Consider the following 16,141-nt stretch of genomic DNA (forward strand, 5'->3'; position numbering starts at 1 on the left):
ATAGAGATATAGCCTAACAATAGGTGCCAGAATATGAATTTAAAAAATATATATATTTCCTCTCTCTTCTTCTCTTCTACAGAAAATACATCACCAAGGAAGTAAATCATGTTTAGACAGAGAGTTTTGATATTTTCTATTGTATTGAAGTAAAACATGTATGCACAGAGAGTTTTGATATTTTCTATTCTTGTATTTAATATTCTACAAGGTAACTCATCTTTGTTTTTCCTTTGCAGAAAATATGATTATTTGTTGACAAAATAATTTACGATTGGATTAATACAATCGCTCTTATACTGACTTCCGTGTTTACAAAAAGTAAACAGCATTCTGAAGAATTAAATACAGCCATGAAAAATGCAAACAGGAAATCTGAGTTTCCCATATGGATATTTACATTTGTTTGTGTTTTCTATAAGCTAAATAGATTACATTAAAACACAAGTGGGTGTCCTTTGGTTAAAAAATGTCAAAGAAAGAAAAATTTAAAAAATATATTATTTATTTCTCAGCAGCTGCCCTTATCCAGGGTGATTTACAATTGTTACAAGATATCACATAATACAGATATCACATTTTTTACATACAATTACCCATTTATACAGTTGGGTTTTTACTGGAGCAATCTAGGTAAAGTACCTTGCTCAAGGGTACAACTACAGTGTCCCCCACCGGGGATTGAACCCACAACCCTCCGGTCAAAAGTCCAGAGTCCTAACCACTCCACACTGCTGCCATGGTTTTATTTTCCATTATTTTTAGCTTGGTTAAAAGTGGATCTGCATTTAGCAGACACGTACAGTACTGCATATAGTAGATGCACAGAATGCTTTACTCAGCTCACCAGCAAAAAAACACTCTTCCAATGGTTTCTTTTTTACCGGGTCAGAATGCCTTTAAACTAAAAGCATTCACAGGTTTATTTTGGTATCATGATACATGTCGACACCTAATCCTAGGACAACAAATATTGGAGTTTTGTTATTTATGTATTTTTACAGAAAATAAACTGCCAGACGTGCTTACAGATAATTTGACAGAGTAGAAGACAGGGGGCTGCCAGCAATATATTTTTTTAAAGGAAAATAGAAACTAAAACAAATGCCTTTCTCAAATGAAACACCTTGTTTTTCTAAGATTACAAAAAAAATGTGTCCCAGTGTGAGCTGCAGTAGCTGTTGAAGATGAGGCCTGTATGCAGCCAGGGGACCCTGGATTTGAATCCCAGCCGAGTCACACATTCCATGGCAAAACATCACACCTATAAAACTGGGCATTAGCAGGACCGGTCAAATGCAGAAAAACAAACAAATATTTTGATAGGAACCTGTTAAATATTAGGAGGCTGTGTGGTCCAGCGCTTAAAGAAGCAGCCTTGTAACCACAAGGTCCCTTGTTCAAATCCCAGCTCAAACACTGACTCACTGTGTGACCCTGAGCAAGTCACTTAACCTCCTTGTGCTCCGTCTTTCGGGTGAGATGTTGTGTGACTCTGCAGCTGATGCATAATTCACACAACCTAGTCTCATAGCCTGTAAAATGCTTTGTGAAGGTGGTCCACTATGCAAGGCACTATATAAAAATTATTAAGTATTAAAACTCATCAGTGTTGATTCAAGACTACGAGCAGGAATGGATTTGTTTTGTCACAGGCTCATTATAAACTCCTGTGTATAAAAAACATGTACGCCACAAAACTGCTTAAGTGGTAACGCTGATGTTTGTGTTTGCTGCAATGCCTTTCTCATGGGGTGTATCAGTACAGGCTGTGGCCAGGGTGCACAATATAGACCATGACTAACAGATGGCTTCCTTTTTTAAGTTGGCTAGCTATATTTTCTGCATTTAGTTTAATATTGATTAGCTTTGTAAGGGTTTTGTTTTGAAAATAGTCTTTTTTTATATAAGAGTATTTAACCATGTGTAAATACAGTGTAATAACAGAAGACGACCAACTGCCACCTTTTTCATTTTGTAATTCAGCATGTTGTTACATTGTAACTATGTTCATATTTGTAATTACTGTCTTATGACAGAGAACGTTTTGTCATCACAATCAAACCAAGTAGCCGGAGCTATGGCCCTGATTTAATATTACAATTTAAACCAAACTCCTGTTACTAACATTGTACATCATTGTAAATCTGTATTACTGGACAATTAAGAGGGAATACAACCGAGGATTAAACAATAGTCCTTTAGAAATAGATAATACAACAGTAGAAACTGAGATATCAAAACTATGAAAGCCATGTGGCAGAATTAGGTTACTACAAGGTAAATGTTGTTCTATCGGTTTTACATAAGAACCTAAGAACATATTCAGTGTCTTCAGACTGTGGAGAACAGCCCTTAGGTTTGTGGCACAGTAATGCAGAATAACGTCTCAAAAAAGCTATCCCTAAGACTGAGATCCAGGAAAATGCCATTTTCACATTACACGTTTATGTCTTCTGGCAAAAAGTTACATGTGGCACTGCAGTGTGTAATAGCACCTCTCACGGTCTAGTAAACGTTTGAAAGATCGAATAACAAACAAAAAAAACACATTTGGTAAACACCAAGCGCTGAAATGTAAAAATAAAGGTGTTAAATCTAACTCTGCCTGAGGGAACGTTTCTTTGCTCTGCTGCCACTAGTTTGACAAGTTTACTCTTGAATTACATCTCTTTCTTTATTTGCTTTCATTGAAGTGGTTACAACCACATAGCGTAACATAAAAAAGATCAAATAGATTACCGTAAGCTTTGCAAAACTGACGCTTCTGTTCCAATATTTTTTGTGTTAAGTTGCACTGTGCTTTAAAAAAATGAGAAAAAACCAACCCTCTCAAACATGTCATTAACTTTATTTAATTTAACAAACAAAGCATTCCTTTAAACAGTCCTTTACGTTTTCTTATGAGGGCCAATAGTGTCTATTGCTCTGCACTGTATCAGAAAGCATGGATAAAGCATCGTGCCACACAAGCTCATTTATTGTTGGTCTCAGAAGCAGAATAAACGTTAGTGGTAATTGGGATCTGATCAGGATCCAGTCAACGTGTAAAATGTCAGGAAACAAAAAGCCAAAGGCTGCAGTACATTTAAAACAGTATAAAACCAGCAGCTGGCAGAACATAAGAACATAAGAACATAAGAAAGTTTACAAACGAGAGGAGGTCATTCAGCCCATCAAGCAGCTTCTTGAAGGATCCCAGGGTGTCAGCTTCAACAACATTACTGGGGAGTTTGTTCCAGACCCTCACAACACTAGATAGGCTATTAGTTCTTATAAGGCAGTGCTTCTGCCACAGGAAACTTAAAGGCGACTCTGCCTTCTGTTTCTCCGAGCTGAGGAAATGCACAGTGCCATTAAATCATGTAATTAGTCGTGTTACTATAGAGACAACTGCTGCCCACTTTGACAAGAACTGCTTGAAAACTGTTCCATATGGTCCCATGTGTTCCTTTAAATGTAACACCTGAAATGTTTAATATTGTAGGCTGTAAAAGTCAGTGTTCGGACTCCATGCTAAGAACCCTGTAAAATAACTTTAAAAATAATACATTACCACGCTGACCTCCTGCTGAAGTTTTTATCCTTTAAAAAAAAATAATAACAGCACCGACTATTTTAACAAGCCAAACATCACGCATGAGTTAAAGTAAAAGAGCAATCAGGTAGATGTCAATATCAGTAAGAAAGACTTCCCTGTCCTATTGCTGTTTTGAAAACTGCCCTGCTAGAGCTGACCTAGACAGGTATATTATTAGTAGTAGGCTTGGAAAGCAGAAGGCTCTCAATGACTTCAAGGGGCATGATAGTGCAAAGGGCTCGTTAGTACCACTCGTGACAAATGGAATATGATACTCCTCTGTTAGCTGGGCAGTGATGCCAACACATACTGTATAACCCATATTTTAGATTGAAAGGCTGGATGTTTTGTCTGTCTGTAACCTCTGATATGCCAGACTGTCTGCAAGCCTGCATTGCAATTCTGAGCTGTTTGTGTCACATTTGTGTATTCCATTAAACAAAAAAGTGAGAGGCAAACTTGGGAGCAAAAGCATAGCACTCCTGTTCCAATTACTGTACTCTTGACTGCAGAGTAAGTTGTCTGTCTGTCAGTAGATACAGATGGAAATGCATTCACTGCAAAGCTGTTCGGATGTTAATAAGCTGGAACGAGCTACAGATGGGACATGTTGGAAATGACTAATTTCCCTATAAAACACTTTCTAGAGATTAGGATTGAAGGAGTTGCTTGTTCCTACACTTCCTTGCATTATCAAAGGGACCTGTCTTTTCTCTGCTCTGGAACAATTAACAATGTGCCACAGGCCCGGTGGTGTCTGCTCCACAACAAAGTCTCATAAGCAGAACCTACAAATTAAAGATAACAATGCACCCCTTGAGGACAGTCTGGGACGATCCCAGGCTGCATACGCTGCTCCTGAACGTGTCACTTGTTGGACAAGAAGTCCATGTGAAGTTAAAATAGAAACCCCTTTTACAGTCGCACACATTTTTGTGTAAATGAGCTGTCTATTACATTATTTATAAATTTTTAATCTCTGACATTTATTCATTAATATATAAAAACTACATCTTCCTGTTGCACGTCATGACGGAAATACATGACTTGAAAAAAAACAGTGCCATCCTGGTGGTCCATGGTGGCCCTACCACCTATTGACAGTGTTGTGGCAGGCGTAGGCACCACACGCTTATAGCTTTGTCACGGTGCATACAATTGAACTGCACTTTTTTAAAGCTGAAATCTAATTTTCAAGGACAGGGTGTTATTTGAAACTGTGCGAGGCCAAAATGATTCTTACAACCTCCTAATCAGTGTAGAACAAAGCTTCTGGGTCCCCTGCTGTACTTCATTCCAGTTTGGGACAAAATCACCTGCCTTTGGTTCATGAACAATGGGGCCTGAAGTTAAAAAGAAAGAGCCTGAATGCAATGTTTCTTTGTCTGTTACAACACATTTTAAAAGGAAACCGGATATGTCAAGAAAAACTGCCAGCTTTTGTATCTTTGGCTGTGTGGCTGGGTGCTCCGCCCCGTGCTTATTTTGTGCTTTATGTTTTATATGGTGTGTTACTGTTGGTGTGTATGTATTGGTGCACAGAGTATAATGTGGGCGATGTAGGACGAGTGATTTAAAATGTATATGTGTATTTAGGCACAGGGATTGCACAATCACTTCACGTGCAGATACGATGTGTAATAGTATGTGGGCACGGGGATTGCACAAATTAAATCACATGCCGGGGTTCAAGTGAATGATTAATTAGCAATTGAATCCCGGCACAGATGTATATATAGAGGCACGACTCACTCACTCAGGTTTGAGTGTTCAGCGTGGAGAGAACGGGAGAGAAAGTTGGGAGTAAGCTTTAAAAACAAATAATTACAATTGCTATTCGTGCTGGTCTTACACCAGCACGATACTTGTTTTATTTAGTATTTCTCCAGTGTTCGTTTTGTGTGCAGTATTGTGTTTTGTTTGTTAACCCTTCTGATATACAATAAATCAGCGCAACAGCGCATTCACTCAACATTCTGTGTCCATTTCTTCCTGGCCTGACGTCACCACACGAGCCACCATGTCACATAGATGTCACATAGATGTTCTGTTAGTAAACCAGGGCCAAACCCTCATGTAATTGGTGCCTTCCTGAACTGATCTTGGCTTATGCAAAAATGCATCAGATTGTTAACCAAATGATAATCAGTGCAATGCAATGCACCACCGTGGTAATTCTTTATTTCAGATTTGATGGTAGCACGATGGTAATGATAGGCAATTTTGATTGCTTTATACCATTGTTTTTCAGCAGCTACAGAAGTAGCACTTTCGTATTTTGACAACAGTAACCAAAACAATACACATTGGAAACCAACTGCAGTGCAATTTTATCATATCATTCTGTCAAATCAAATTTACTCAATAAGAGTCCAACCCACTGCTCACACATATACTATGCTCATAATCTCAAACTACATTCAGCTATGTAAAAACAAATGTGTATAAAGGCCACAGTATACTGGATTATACAAACAATTCAATCAGTAAAGTCAGTAGGAGACTGAGAGTCAGTGATAAAGGTTTGGAGAAGATGGTTAACAATGGTTCAAATTCAAGGCAGCTACAGCTTGCTAAATAGAATCTCAAAGCAAATGTTAGAAAAAAAACAGAGGGAGCAGTTTCCAATGTATGTCATCCTAAAGCCAGAGTCTAAGAATGTGCTGCACATGCTGTACAGTATGTACCAAGTGTCATCCCAAGTTAGTGCAGGGGCATCTCCAATGCATACAGTGCTTGTTGTCAATCAAGGGAAAACAAAACAAAAACAGAAATCAGTTGATCATTTGATTTGACATTTTGAATACACAAGCCAGAAATCATTTATATGGCCCTACTCCAGGCTCAAAGCCGATACTTCCCTTACATTTTGAATCATGTATAGGGACTTCAGGTCAATTCAGAAGTATTTAGAAGTAGGGAGGCCCACAGTTACAGTAAAGCTGTCAAATATCATCTTATGTAGATATTCAGCGGTGTGCCAAATCTTGATAACTTCTAAGTGCCAATGGAACTGTGACTAAGCATCGAGTTTATTTTTTATTTTTGTTCCTGAGGCTGGTTCGTTAGCTTTGGAATGTGTGTCTGAAACATTTCCCCTGCTTTGTGAAGTGTGCCTGTGTGCTGCGCATAGCCTCAACAATAGCCGACGTTGAAAAGCAAATGTGCAGCGCTTGAGATTACAAAGTAGTTGTGCTTTTGAAAATGTGGATTCAATTGATGCTGCTTCTGCTGCTAGCGTTTTTTTGTTGCTTTCAATTATAGAATGCACAGCGTATTTAAATAAAATAAGATCCAGCATTCCAAAATGTAATATCCTGCGTTTTGTTAAAAAAATTCCCACAAAGCACTACAGCCCTTAAAAAAAAAAAAAAGGAGTCTAATTTATAATGTTTAAAATATGTTTGGCACAGCCCCTGTCTTGTTAACCCTTGCCCTGTAGTAGCTCAGTAATTATTTTCTCCTGTGCCAAGTGCCAGCCTGACAGCCTTCCGGCTCTGTTATATCTGGTTCCCACACAACTATGCGGTATAAAAATAGGAATGTGATGGGTCTTGTTTTGTTTTTCCCCATGCCCACCATTCTCCCCCTGTCCCATCAGGCACAGCAGCAATACTTACAGCTCTTCTAGGAAGTGGAGGTTAAAAAGGGCACTCGTGGGCAGTTGGGTGATGTTGTTCATGCTGAGATCACTACGGGAGAACAGAGAGAGTGTTAATATGACATGCCACAACTGCTCTATCCAGCTGTTCATTCCACAAATTGTGAAGTAATACTTCCTGGTAAAAAAAGAAGACACAGCCTTCACCCTCCAACACTGAACACTGGCTGAATGACTCTCTCTGAAATGATATTCCTCCCCTTCACCCTTCAACACTAAACACTGGCTGAATGACTCTCTCTGAAATGATATTCCTCCCCTTCACCCTTCAACACTAAACACTGGCTGAATGACTCTCTCTCTGAAATGATATTCCACCCCTTCACCCTCCAACACTGAACACTGGCTGAATGACTCTCTCTCTGAAATGATATTCCACCCCTTCACCCTCCAACACTGAACACTGGCTGAATGACTCTCTCTCTGAAATGATATTCCACCCCTTCACCCTCCAACACTGAACACTGGCTGAATGACTCTCTCTGAAATGATATTCCACCCCTTCACCCTCCAACACTGAACATTGGCTGAATGACTCTCTCTCTGAAATGATATTCCCCCCCTTCACCCTCCAACACTGAACACTGGCTGAATGACTCTCTCTGAAATGATATTCCCCCCCCCTTCGTCCTCCAACACTGAACACTGGCTGAATGACTCTCTCTGAAATGATATTCCACCCCTTCACCCTCCAACACTGAACACTGGCTGAATGATTCTGTCTCTGAAATGATATTCCACCCCTTCACACTCCAACACTGAACACTGGCTGAATGACTCTCTCTCTGAAATGATATTCCACCCCTTTAACAATGTTTTTCTGAAGTCGGGCTGGTGTGTGGTGAAGGTGGGCTGGTGTTAAGCTCAGAGACTGCACTAGATGTTCAAACACACAGCGTGCACTGAAGCACCTGGCCCTCACTTGAAGGGTTTCTGCTGAGCAGCCGCAGGGCAGGAGACAGCGTTATTCTGCAGCAACACGACAAAGGATTGGCAGCCCTACTCACGCTCCCTGAGCCCTCCACTTAACAAATGGACTGAATGACTGACTGACTGACTGATTTCTTATATTTATTTTATATTTATATTTATTTTATTTATATTTATTTTTGTTGAGAAGTCTCCCTGCAATTGTCAAGGCTCACTGTGTACACACATGCGGTATTCCTGTGCAATTAAAAGTATACAGCTATGGCCAAACATTTAGCATCACGTAGAATAAATATATATATATATATATATATATATATATATATATATATATATATATATATATATATATATATATATATAATATATACTGTATATATACATAACTCAGATATTTTATTTTACATCATGTAATCAAATTAACTACAGAAATGATATCGCAAAAGTCTACTGGAAGCCATAATAGTAGTACAGTATTTCATGTTAGATTTCAAAATGTCAATTTATTTTACTTTTTGGCTGTTTTTCATTAAGTATATGGAAAACTACAATTTGGTATGTAATTCAATATATGTATATGCACACATAACAAAGCAGTTTTTGTACAGCAGGATAATATAACAGATGTATTCAACAATAAACATTTAAGGGCCATGCTTCATCCATAACTATAAAACCACAATGTGGCAAACTGAAATGCAGCATCTCATTTCCAAAACAGTATTGTCCTGCTTCTGTCTGATTAACTAGATGGGTTGGTGAATGCATGTGGTGGTCAACTGTTCAACCAAGTCTGGAGCTAGCATGTGACTGGAGCTCAGCATTTCCTGAGGTTTTGTTTTAATTATTTGAACGGCGTCAGATTCAAATACCGCTGTCCTTAAACTCGTAAGCTTGTTTTGATTGTACTTATTGATGCCAATAAGGGGGTCAACAAACCGCCCTTTAAAGAAAACCACCAGCAGAATTGACATTGAGATGTAGGGTGGCAGGATCAGGATCTGTGCAGATATTCAAATAGCCCCCCACCCCACACTCGAATCAGTCTGGAATGCTATGCTTACAGCCCCAGCACTGGTAGACTGGTGCAGTCCGTCTGTACCAAAGCCGCCCCATTCCAGAAAGCACATTTTTTAAAAGGTAGTAATCATATTGCGTGTAAAATCTATTTTTAACCAAAACATTTAATAGAAAAACCAGAGTGAAATTACAACTTTTACAACTGCAAACTGAAGGCTTTACGGTTTAACAAGACAAAAAAGAGCATGTTATTTTCCCTGAACAGCATTAAATAGGAGAAATGAGCCACAAAACAAGCACGTAACTGAATACGAGGACGGACAGAGCGGACTTCCTGGTGGGGTTCCACTTGTAATTCCTGGCTCAGGAAACCACCAAGTAGCCCAGTGCAAAGAGGAATCTAATCAAATACTGTGTGAGGCTACATTTAAGGTGATTAGATTTAATGGGAGTTTGCAGCAATTTCACAGTTCCTGTGCCTTTCCCATGGGCCCAATGCATCATTGTAATTTCTCCTGGAAAATGGATTAGCAAAAGCCATGAAAACTGACACATCACACCCAAAGCTATCCTCAAAAAGACTACACCCTTGTATTCGCTGCAGTCACCAAGTTTACAGTTCCCGTACACCAGAGAAAGGAGGAGATAAAGAAGGAAAAAAAGATACGATCCCACATCTTAAACAACGAACAAAACAAAGAGCTTGTTATATACTAGCTAATTTTTTGGCCTAAAGTTGAACTGATAAATATCAATATTGCCTACTTGCTTGGGGGTTGAGGGAATAGTTTACATGTGCATGGAGACTTAATGTCTGGACAATATAGAATGGGTATTGTAAAAAAATAAAAACAAAACAGGAAGAGAATAAAAGTAGATGTCTGCTGTGTCCTAGATCCACAATCCTAAATTTAAAGAGTTTGGAGAAGATCTGTTTGATTCCAAGAATGTGCACCTAAGGTCCATTCAAGGGTGTGCTGAAAGATACTCTCTGTGAAATGATATTTTGGTAGGGACTAGTTATGGTTTACTGGGCTGCGTTCACAGTGCATTAGTGTAAAGGTAATTACATTGCAGGCCTATGCTTCTACTATACTTGGTTTGTTAATGCTTAACGAAAGCAACCAGCCCCAGCATCTGGAGGAGAAGTACTGTATACAGTCGTCTCTGCGTATGGGAAGACCTCCTAAGAGAACACTTCACCAAAGGGAACACCCTTGTGGTGAAACAGATTTTTCCCCCATTGTAAATGCTCCGGCTAAAGGAACAGGAACTTTTCTTAAAAGAACACCTTCTTGGCATCACTAGCGATTCATTCACAATGGATACAGTACTGATTTGTAACCCGATAACTCATCATCATCAAATTTAAATTAAAATGCTTTAGAAAACAGGTTGAAAACCCCGTCTAGGACAGGTTTTATTACTGGGGAACTCAGACTCACACACACAGTGTGTCTCAATAACCCATTTTATTCTAGATTGGGGCTGATTGTGATCTCCAGTGGCAACAGTGCTGTGCCATGATTTCACTACGCTTTACTTTCCATTACTATCCATTCCACAGTACAGTTTTACAGGGTTGCATAGAAGTGTGAAAACAAAATTTTCAGGTGCCTGCTCAAACACCAGCCTTGTCACTCCTATACAAAATGTGGTGGCACTTTTACTGTGGTAGCAAGTGTCTGTAATTCCAATGTAACTAACACATGATTTCCTACTGATTTCAAATGAAATTCCTGAGGAATTCAAAAGTCACAAGCATGCGTTCATGACATACTTTTCATGACTTTCCTGAATATTTCCCTTAATCATGAACAGACACTTATTTTAAAGTGTTACCCAAAATTCATACTTGCTGTATGAGATCACAGTCAGCCACAACAAAAGAGAAAGTGTTATAATAGCCTGTTATTGGGTCACTGTGCAGTCTAATGTGTAAAAGTGCCTCCTATTTTCTGTTCTGAACACCCTTTATCTAATCTCCATGTGTGACCCCTGGTCCTTGTTTCTTTTTTCAGGTCGAAAAAGTCCCTTGGGTCGACATTGTTGGTCAGTCCTGCATTGTTCTGAGACACAACAAGAAGTGGCTTTACTTTAATTCCAGTAAAACCAGTTCAGATCCATTAGATAATAACAGGGTTGCAAGGTGTTACTGGGTTTAAAAAACAGGCCACGTCAAAATCGAAATTGTTTTCCTACATCCTCACATTATTATTTTGCGGAAAATTTCTCTGTCACACCAACTTCCCGTCTTGTGATTCTGTACAGTACATTCTGTGAAATAACTGCCTCGTAAAACCTTGAGAAAACCTCAATCTCAGTTTTAACATGCAATAGAGACTGTGTCGTTTTTTACTTTATGGGCAACAGAATATTTACCCAAATTAAAAGGTTGTGCTAATGACAGTTCTCATGAGAACAAGTACAAAACAAACAGCCCCAGGACAAAGAGTGAACATAAACAGAGTCAGAAGCAGTCATTAGACCCTCTGTTCACTTCAAACATAGCCGTCAAGACAAAAAGGCAAAACAAGATCTTAACAGCAGTCCCCAGGTGTACTGATCCTAAAGCTGTGTGCCACTTTCTAAACATTATTAACAGAGATATTTATACCAGTGAGTGAGAATACACTGAAGAGAAACTCCAAAACAGGAACTAGACCATTTCACTGATCAGCCGCAGAACAAAAGCTATGATAATGTATATCTATCTATCTAACTATCTGTCTATCTATCTGTATTTTCCACGTGTAGGTGTGAGTGTGTGTAGGTGTGTGGGTGTGTGTGTGTGTGTGTGTGTGTGTGTGTATGGGCAGGTATTACTATCAATGTGCGGACAAAATTTGAGAAAATTGTCCCCACAAAGATAGCAACTCCTGAAAAAATGATGTTGTGTCGACGTCCCCACTTTGTAAAACACCTTTAAGAACTAAATATGTCTTAAAAAAAAAAAAATTAAAAGTGTCAAAATATTTAGTTTGTTGTCGACTTTCACCTTGTGTGGAGTTTTGTCTGATTGGAGTTAGAAATAGTAAATAGAAAATATAGTGAAAGTCAATGAGAAGTCCCCATAAATATAGGAATGCAAACATGTGTGTGTGCGTGCGTGCGCATGTGTGCGTGTGTGTGTGGGGTGGGGGGGGGTGCGCATGTGTGTGTGTCTGGGGGGTGTGTGCACGCGTGTATGTGTGTGGGGGGGGTGCGCACGTGTGTGTGGGGTGGGGGGATGCGTGTGTGCACACGTGTGTGTGTGTGTGTGTAAATCCAGCTACAGTAAGAGGAAGGCATTTCATTTTCCCTGCACCCAGTCTTGTTTTTTGTTGAAACGTGTAGCAGGCAGTGTTCTGTGCTGCACTGCTGTTAGAGTGCAGTTTAAAGCGCTGTAACCAGGAATGCAGAGGAGCCCAGCGCTTAGTGGTTAAGATGCTCACTTGAGGTCTCTGGTCCTCATCCGGCAACAAGGCCCATGGATCTTTTCCTGCATCTGTTCAGTAAACCATATGAGGACTACAGGTTAGACTACTGTAATAGCTTGGTTCAGAGCAAAACAAATAGTCAGTTCAGAATAGATTACACATACTGTCTTATTGCTTCTATTATAAGAGACAATTGGGAACTGAAGTAGTCTAAACTGGGAGCATTGCTGACAAATTTCTCCCGGAGAGTGTGGCTCTCTGGTGCCAGGGAGCTTGAACACCTTCTGTTTTCAAATATGTGCATCGGGCTGAGGTTCAGGTGCAAGTGATCAAATGAGGAAGGCATGATCGACACGGAATATAAACACTTCTTTGTCTCTATACATAGTGCCGTGTTTATGAGCAGCGCAATAAATGTTTGAATATGCAGCTGTAAGCAATGTTCAAGGGCACTGAGAAAGAGAAAGTAGCCTAAATTCACCCTAGGCTTTCAAGTCTACATGGTTTGTGCCCATTATCCCTAATCTATACAGCTCAATGTAATGGTGTGCCTGTTCGTATCCAGGTGTTTTAGGTGTTAAGGGCTCCAATACATTTAAAGTGATGGCATTTGAATAACAGCTGTGATAGAAGAGGTTAGCTCTAAAGCATGTGGAGTAAATGCAGTATTTCACTCAAATTATATAAATAATATAAAATAAAATAAAAACCCAACAAAACAGAACAAAATATATTCTGTACAGTACTTTGTATACCAGAAAAAAACATGTATAGGGTGTAAGTAAGTTTGCACCATGTCTAAAAGAAAAAAGATTAAGAAAAAAAAAAATTGTTGCAGTAAACAATGACTGAAGCTTAGCAATTATTGCAATTAACAGAAATAGCCAACCGTAGGCATAAACAAGAAACATGATTTTGCTTGGGGGTTGTTTGTTGGTGAATAGAGCCTAAACATTGCAGCGCGCACACACACACACACACACACACACACACACACACACACACACAAAACAAAAGGTGTATTCCAAGCTGTATTGCCAACCACGAGAAGCTCTGGCAAGTTAGTCAAGAAAGCCGTGCATGGCTGGTTGGTCGCTTCAGAAACAATCTTGGCATTCAGTTTAGTCAATGCTCCGGCAGAGGGAGTAGGACAAACAATTAGGGGTGAGAAATAAAAAGATCAAAAGATCAGATGAAACACATAGAGCAGGCATACTGCCAAACCAGGCGAGCGAGCGAGCAAGCAAGCAAGCGATCTGCATTCTCTCCTAGTCTGGAGGTTATGGTTAACCACTGAGCTTCTGAGAGGTGTTAGTTTAGCAAAACAATTGCTGTTGATTTCTGATTTATAAAAAAAAAAAATTCTACTGCTGCTGTACCAACGAAGAGAGATTATTTTTTGAGAACTGCACTGGCGGTTTCAAACATGACAAAACAAAACAAGGTGTCAGTCATTGATCATATATTAACATGTAACAGGCACCTCATACAGTACTAGTGCAATACTGCACAAGTGTCAAATGGCAGTAGTGAACCGAACAAAAGTTAGCAGAGATTGCTTGCACAGGTAGTATGAAATGCCAAAAGCAATCATCTCTCAATAGATAACATTTCGTTAAGCAGGGTTAATGGACCAACCTTTATGTCTACACATGAGAACGCTTATTTTTTACATCCAAAAGGCAACTTTTTACACATTGTTCTTTCTAATTTTCCAAACCACTATAGAAGCCGCAAACAACAAATGCAGGCCTGAGGTGCATGTGTATTTTAATCAGAAAGCTCCCGCTGGTTTAAGAAAAAAAAGAAAAAAAGGCAAAGCATTATAATAAAAATGATGCTGGGCTGTTAGCAGCCTCTGAGAAATCTGAGCATCTTCAGCTCTTTCAAAACAAAAAAAGATATCCGTTTAATTAAAGTACTGCTGCAGCTAAAAACGGTATCAACATAAAAAAAAAAAAACCCTGTATTTATTACAGACTATAACTTTGTTTTTCTATGGTCTGCATTAAAAAAATGTATATATACTCCACACTTTGCAGATTGTGAGGCATTGTTTGTTTTTTCAATGCATTTCATATTAATTATAGATCAAAACAGAGAGATTAGGCTTGAGCCCTCTTGCCTTATTTCCTAAGATCATCTGTCTTTACTTTGAAAGGAACACCAACCAAATCTTCAGCATCTGCACACCCCAGAGGCAACTCAATCTTTCATTACAAGCATTAAAGCATTCACATAAAGAGGTTTTTTTTCTCCTGTGCAATGTCTATTTTTATCAAGACACATTCTTTTGGATAAGCAATCACCAGTGGGTTTTTTTTGTTGATTTTTGAAGAAATTCACAAAAAAAGATCAAGTAAGTTTGGTAGGCACAGATCACTCAGTATATAGGTGAAGAAAAGTCTGTGATATAACTAGTGGTTGCATTTACTGTACAGTATGGATGCCACCACTCCTCATCAGTGAAACTACATTTACGTTTCCTTGATTTAAAAAATGGGTTTAAGTTTTAAGGATTGGGTTAATTGAATCTTTTTAATGCATTTACATCTTTGCACAACGACTGAAGCCCCTACAGTCATTAAAAAATACAATCTTTTCATAAAGCAAAACAAATATTTTGAAGCAGACAAAGTACTGCACTCAGCTGCTCTCTGCACAGTATTTCACGTGTTCATAACAAATACAGCTATGGGGTTGAGCATGTGGGCATTGATAGTCTGCATAACAATAAGTTCCATAGGTTGAAAGTAAGGGAAGAGTCTTTTGTGTCATGAAATGTACTTCTTGTCGAAAATATTTGTTTGGGGGCGGGGAACCCCTTTTTGAAAATGTTTTTTAACTAGGGGATCCCAACTGAAAACTATGGACAAGACAAATCACAATAGTATGAAAGAAAAATGAAAAGCAGTTTGTGAACTATTAGTCTGCTTGTACTCCTGAAAGGTCAAATGAGTGATAGTTTTGTTGCAGTTCTCCACAGTGAAATGTCCGCCGTACAGTAAATCCCACAGTATGGTTCAAAACTTAATTTGGAGAAACACAATACACTGCCAGATCTGAGCACTCAATTCTGAGAACAGAAAAAAAATAACAGACATAAAAAGCATGATCAGCAGAGCCAAAAAAATAATACAGTGCATGCTGTCTCAAGGTTAGATGAAACCCCTTCCCCCTCCAAAGACTAAAACAACTGTGTTCCACTGTCTACATTTCTGTAATGGACAGTATAGATGAACAGAGCACTTGATGCTGTATGCATGAGGGTATAGACCCTAACTGTCTCCCACATTCCACAATAAGTGATAATCACTGATTGGCTTCCAAAACAATGGTTGGCTGGCAAAGGGCAATGGAATGTGGACGCCTATGTTAATTCTGAGTGTCTCTTTACTGACCATCTATATGTGGGTGTAGTAAAACATTATTTAAACATATCTCTGTATCCTTCACTAGATTGTCCCCTCTTCTTATATGGGTTTTGATAAGAGAATCGCCCCACTGGTGCAGTGTTATCCGCACACTGCT

General features: G+C 39.0%; 1 protein-coding gene across 4 annotated transcripts in view; it reads right to left on the reverse strand.

The window, feature by feature from the left end:
* LOC117414733 (leucine-rich repeat-containing G-protein coupled receptor 5-like) overlaps window positions 1–16,141 on the reverse strand; it is a 66,929-nt gene that overhangs the window by 25,365 nt on the left and 25,423 nt on the right. For all 4 annotated transcript variants that reach the window (XM_034024508.3, XM_059027638.1, XM_034024507.3 and 1 more), the window contains exon 2: window positions 7,201–7,272. In XM_034024508.3, the coding sequence (XP_033880399.3) occupies window positions 7,201–7,272 (72 nt within the window). The remainder of the gene's footprint in view (window positions 1–7,200; window positions 7,273–16,141) is intronic.

Source organism: Acipenser ruthenus, chromosome 7 (assembly GCF_902713425.1).
Source record: "Acipenser ruthenus chromosome 7, fAciRut3.2 maternal haplotype, whole genome shotgun sequence".
Lineage (NCBI taxonomy): Eukaryota > Metazoa > Chordata > Actinopteri > Acipenseriformes > Acipenseridae > Acipenser > Acipenser ruthenus.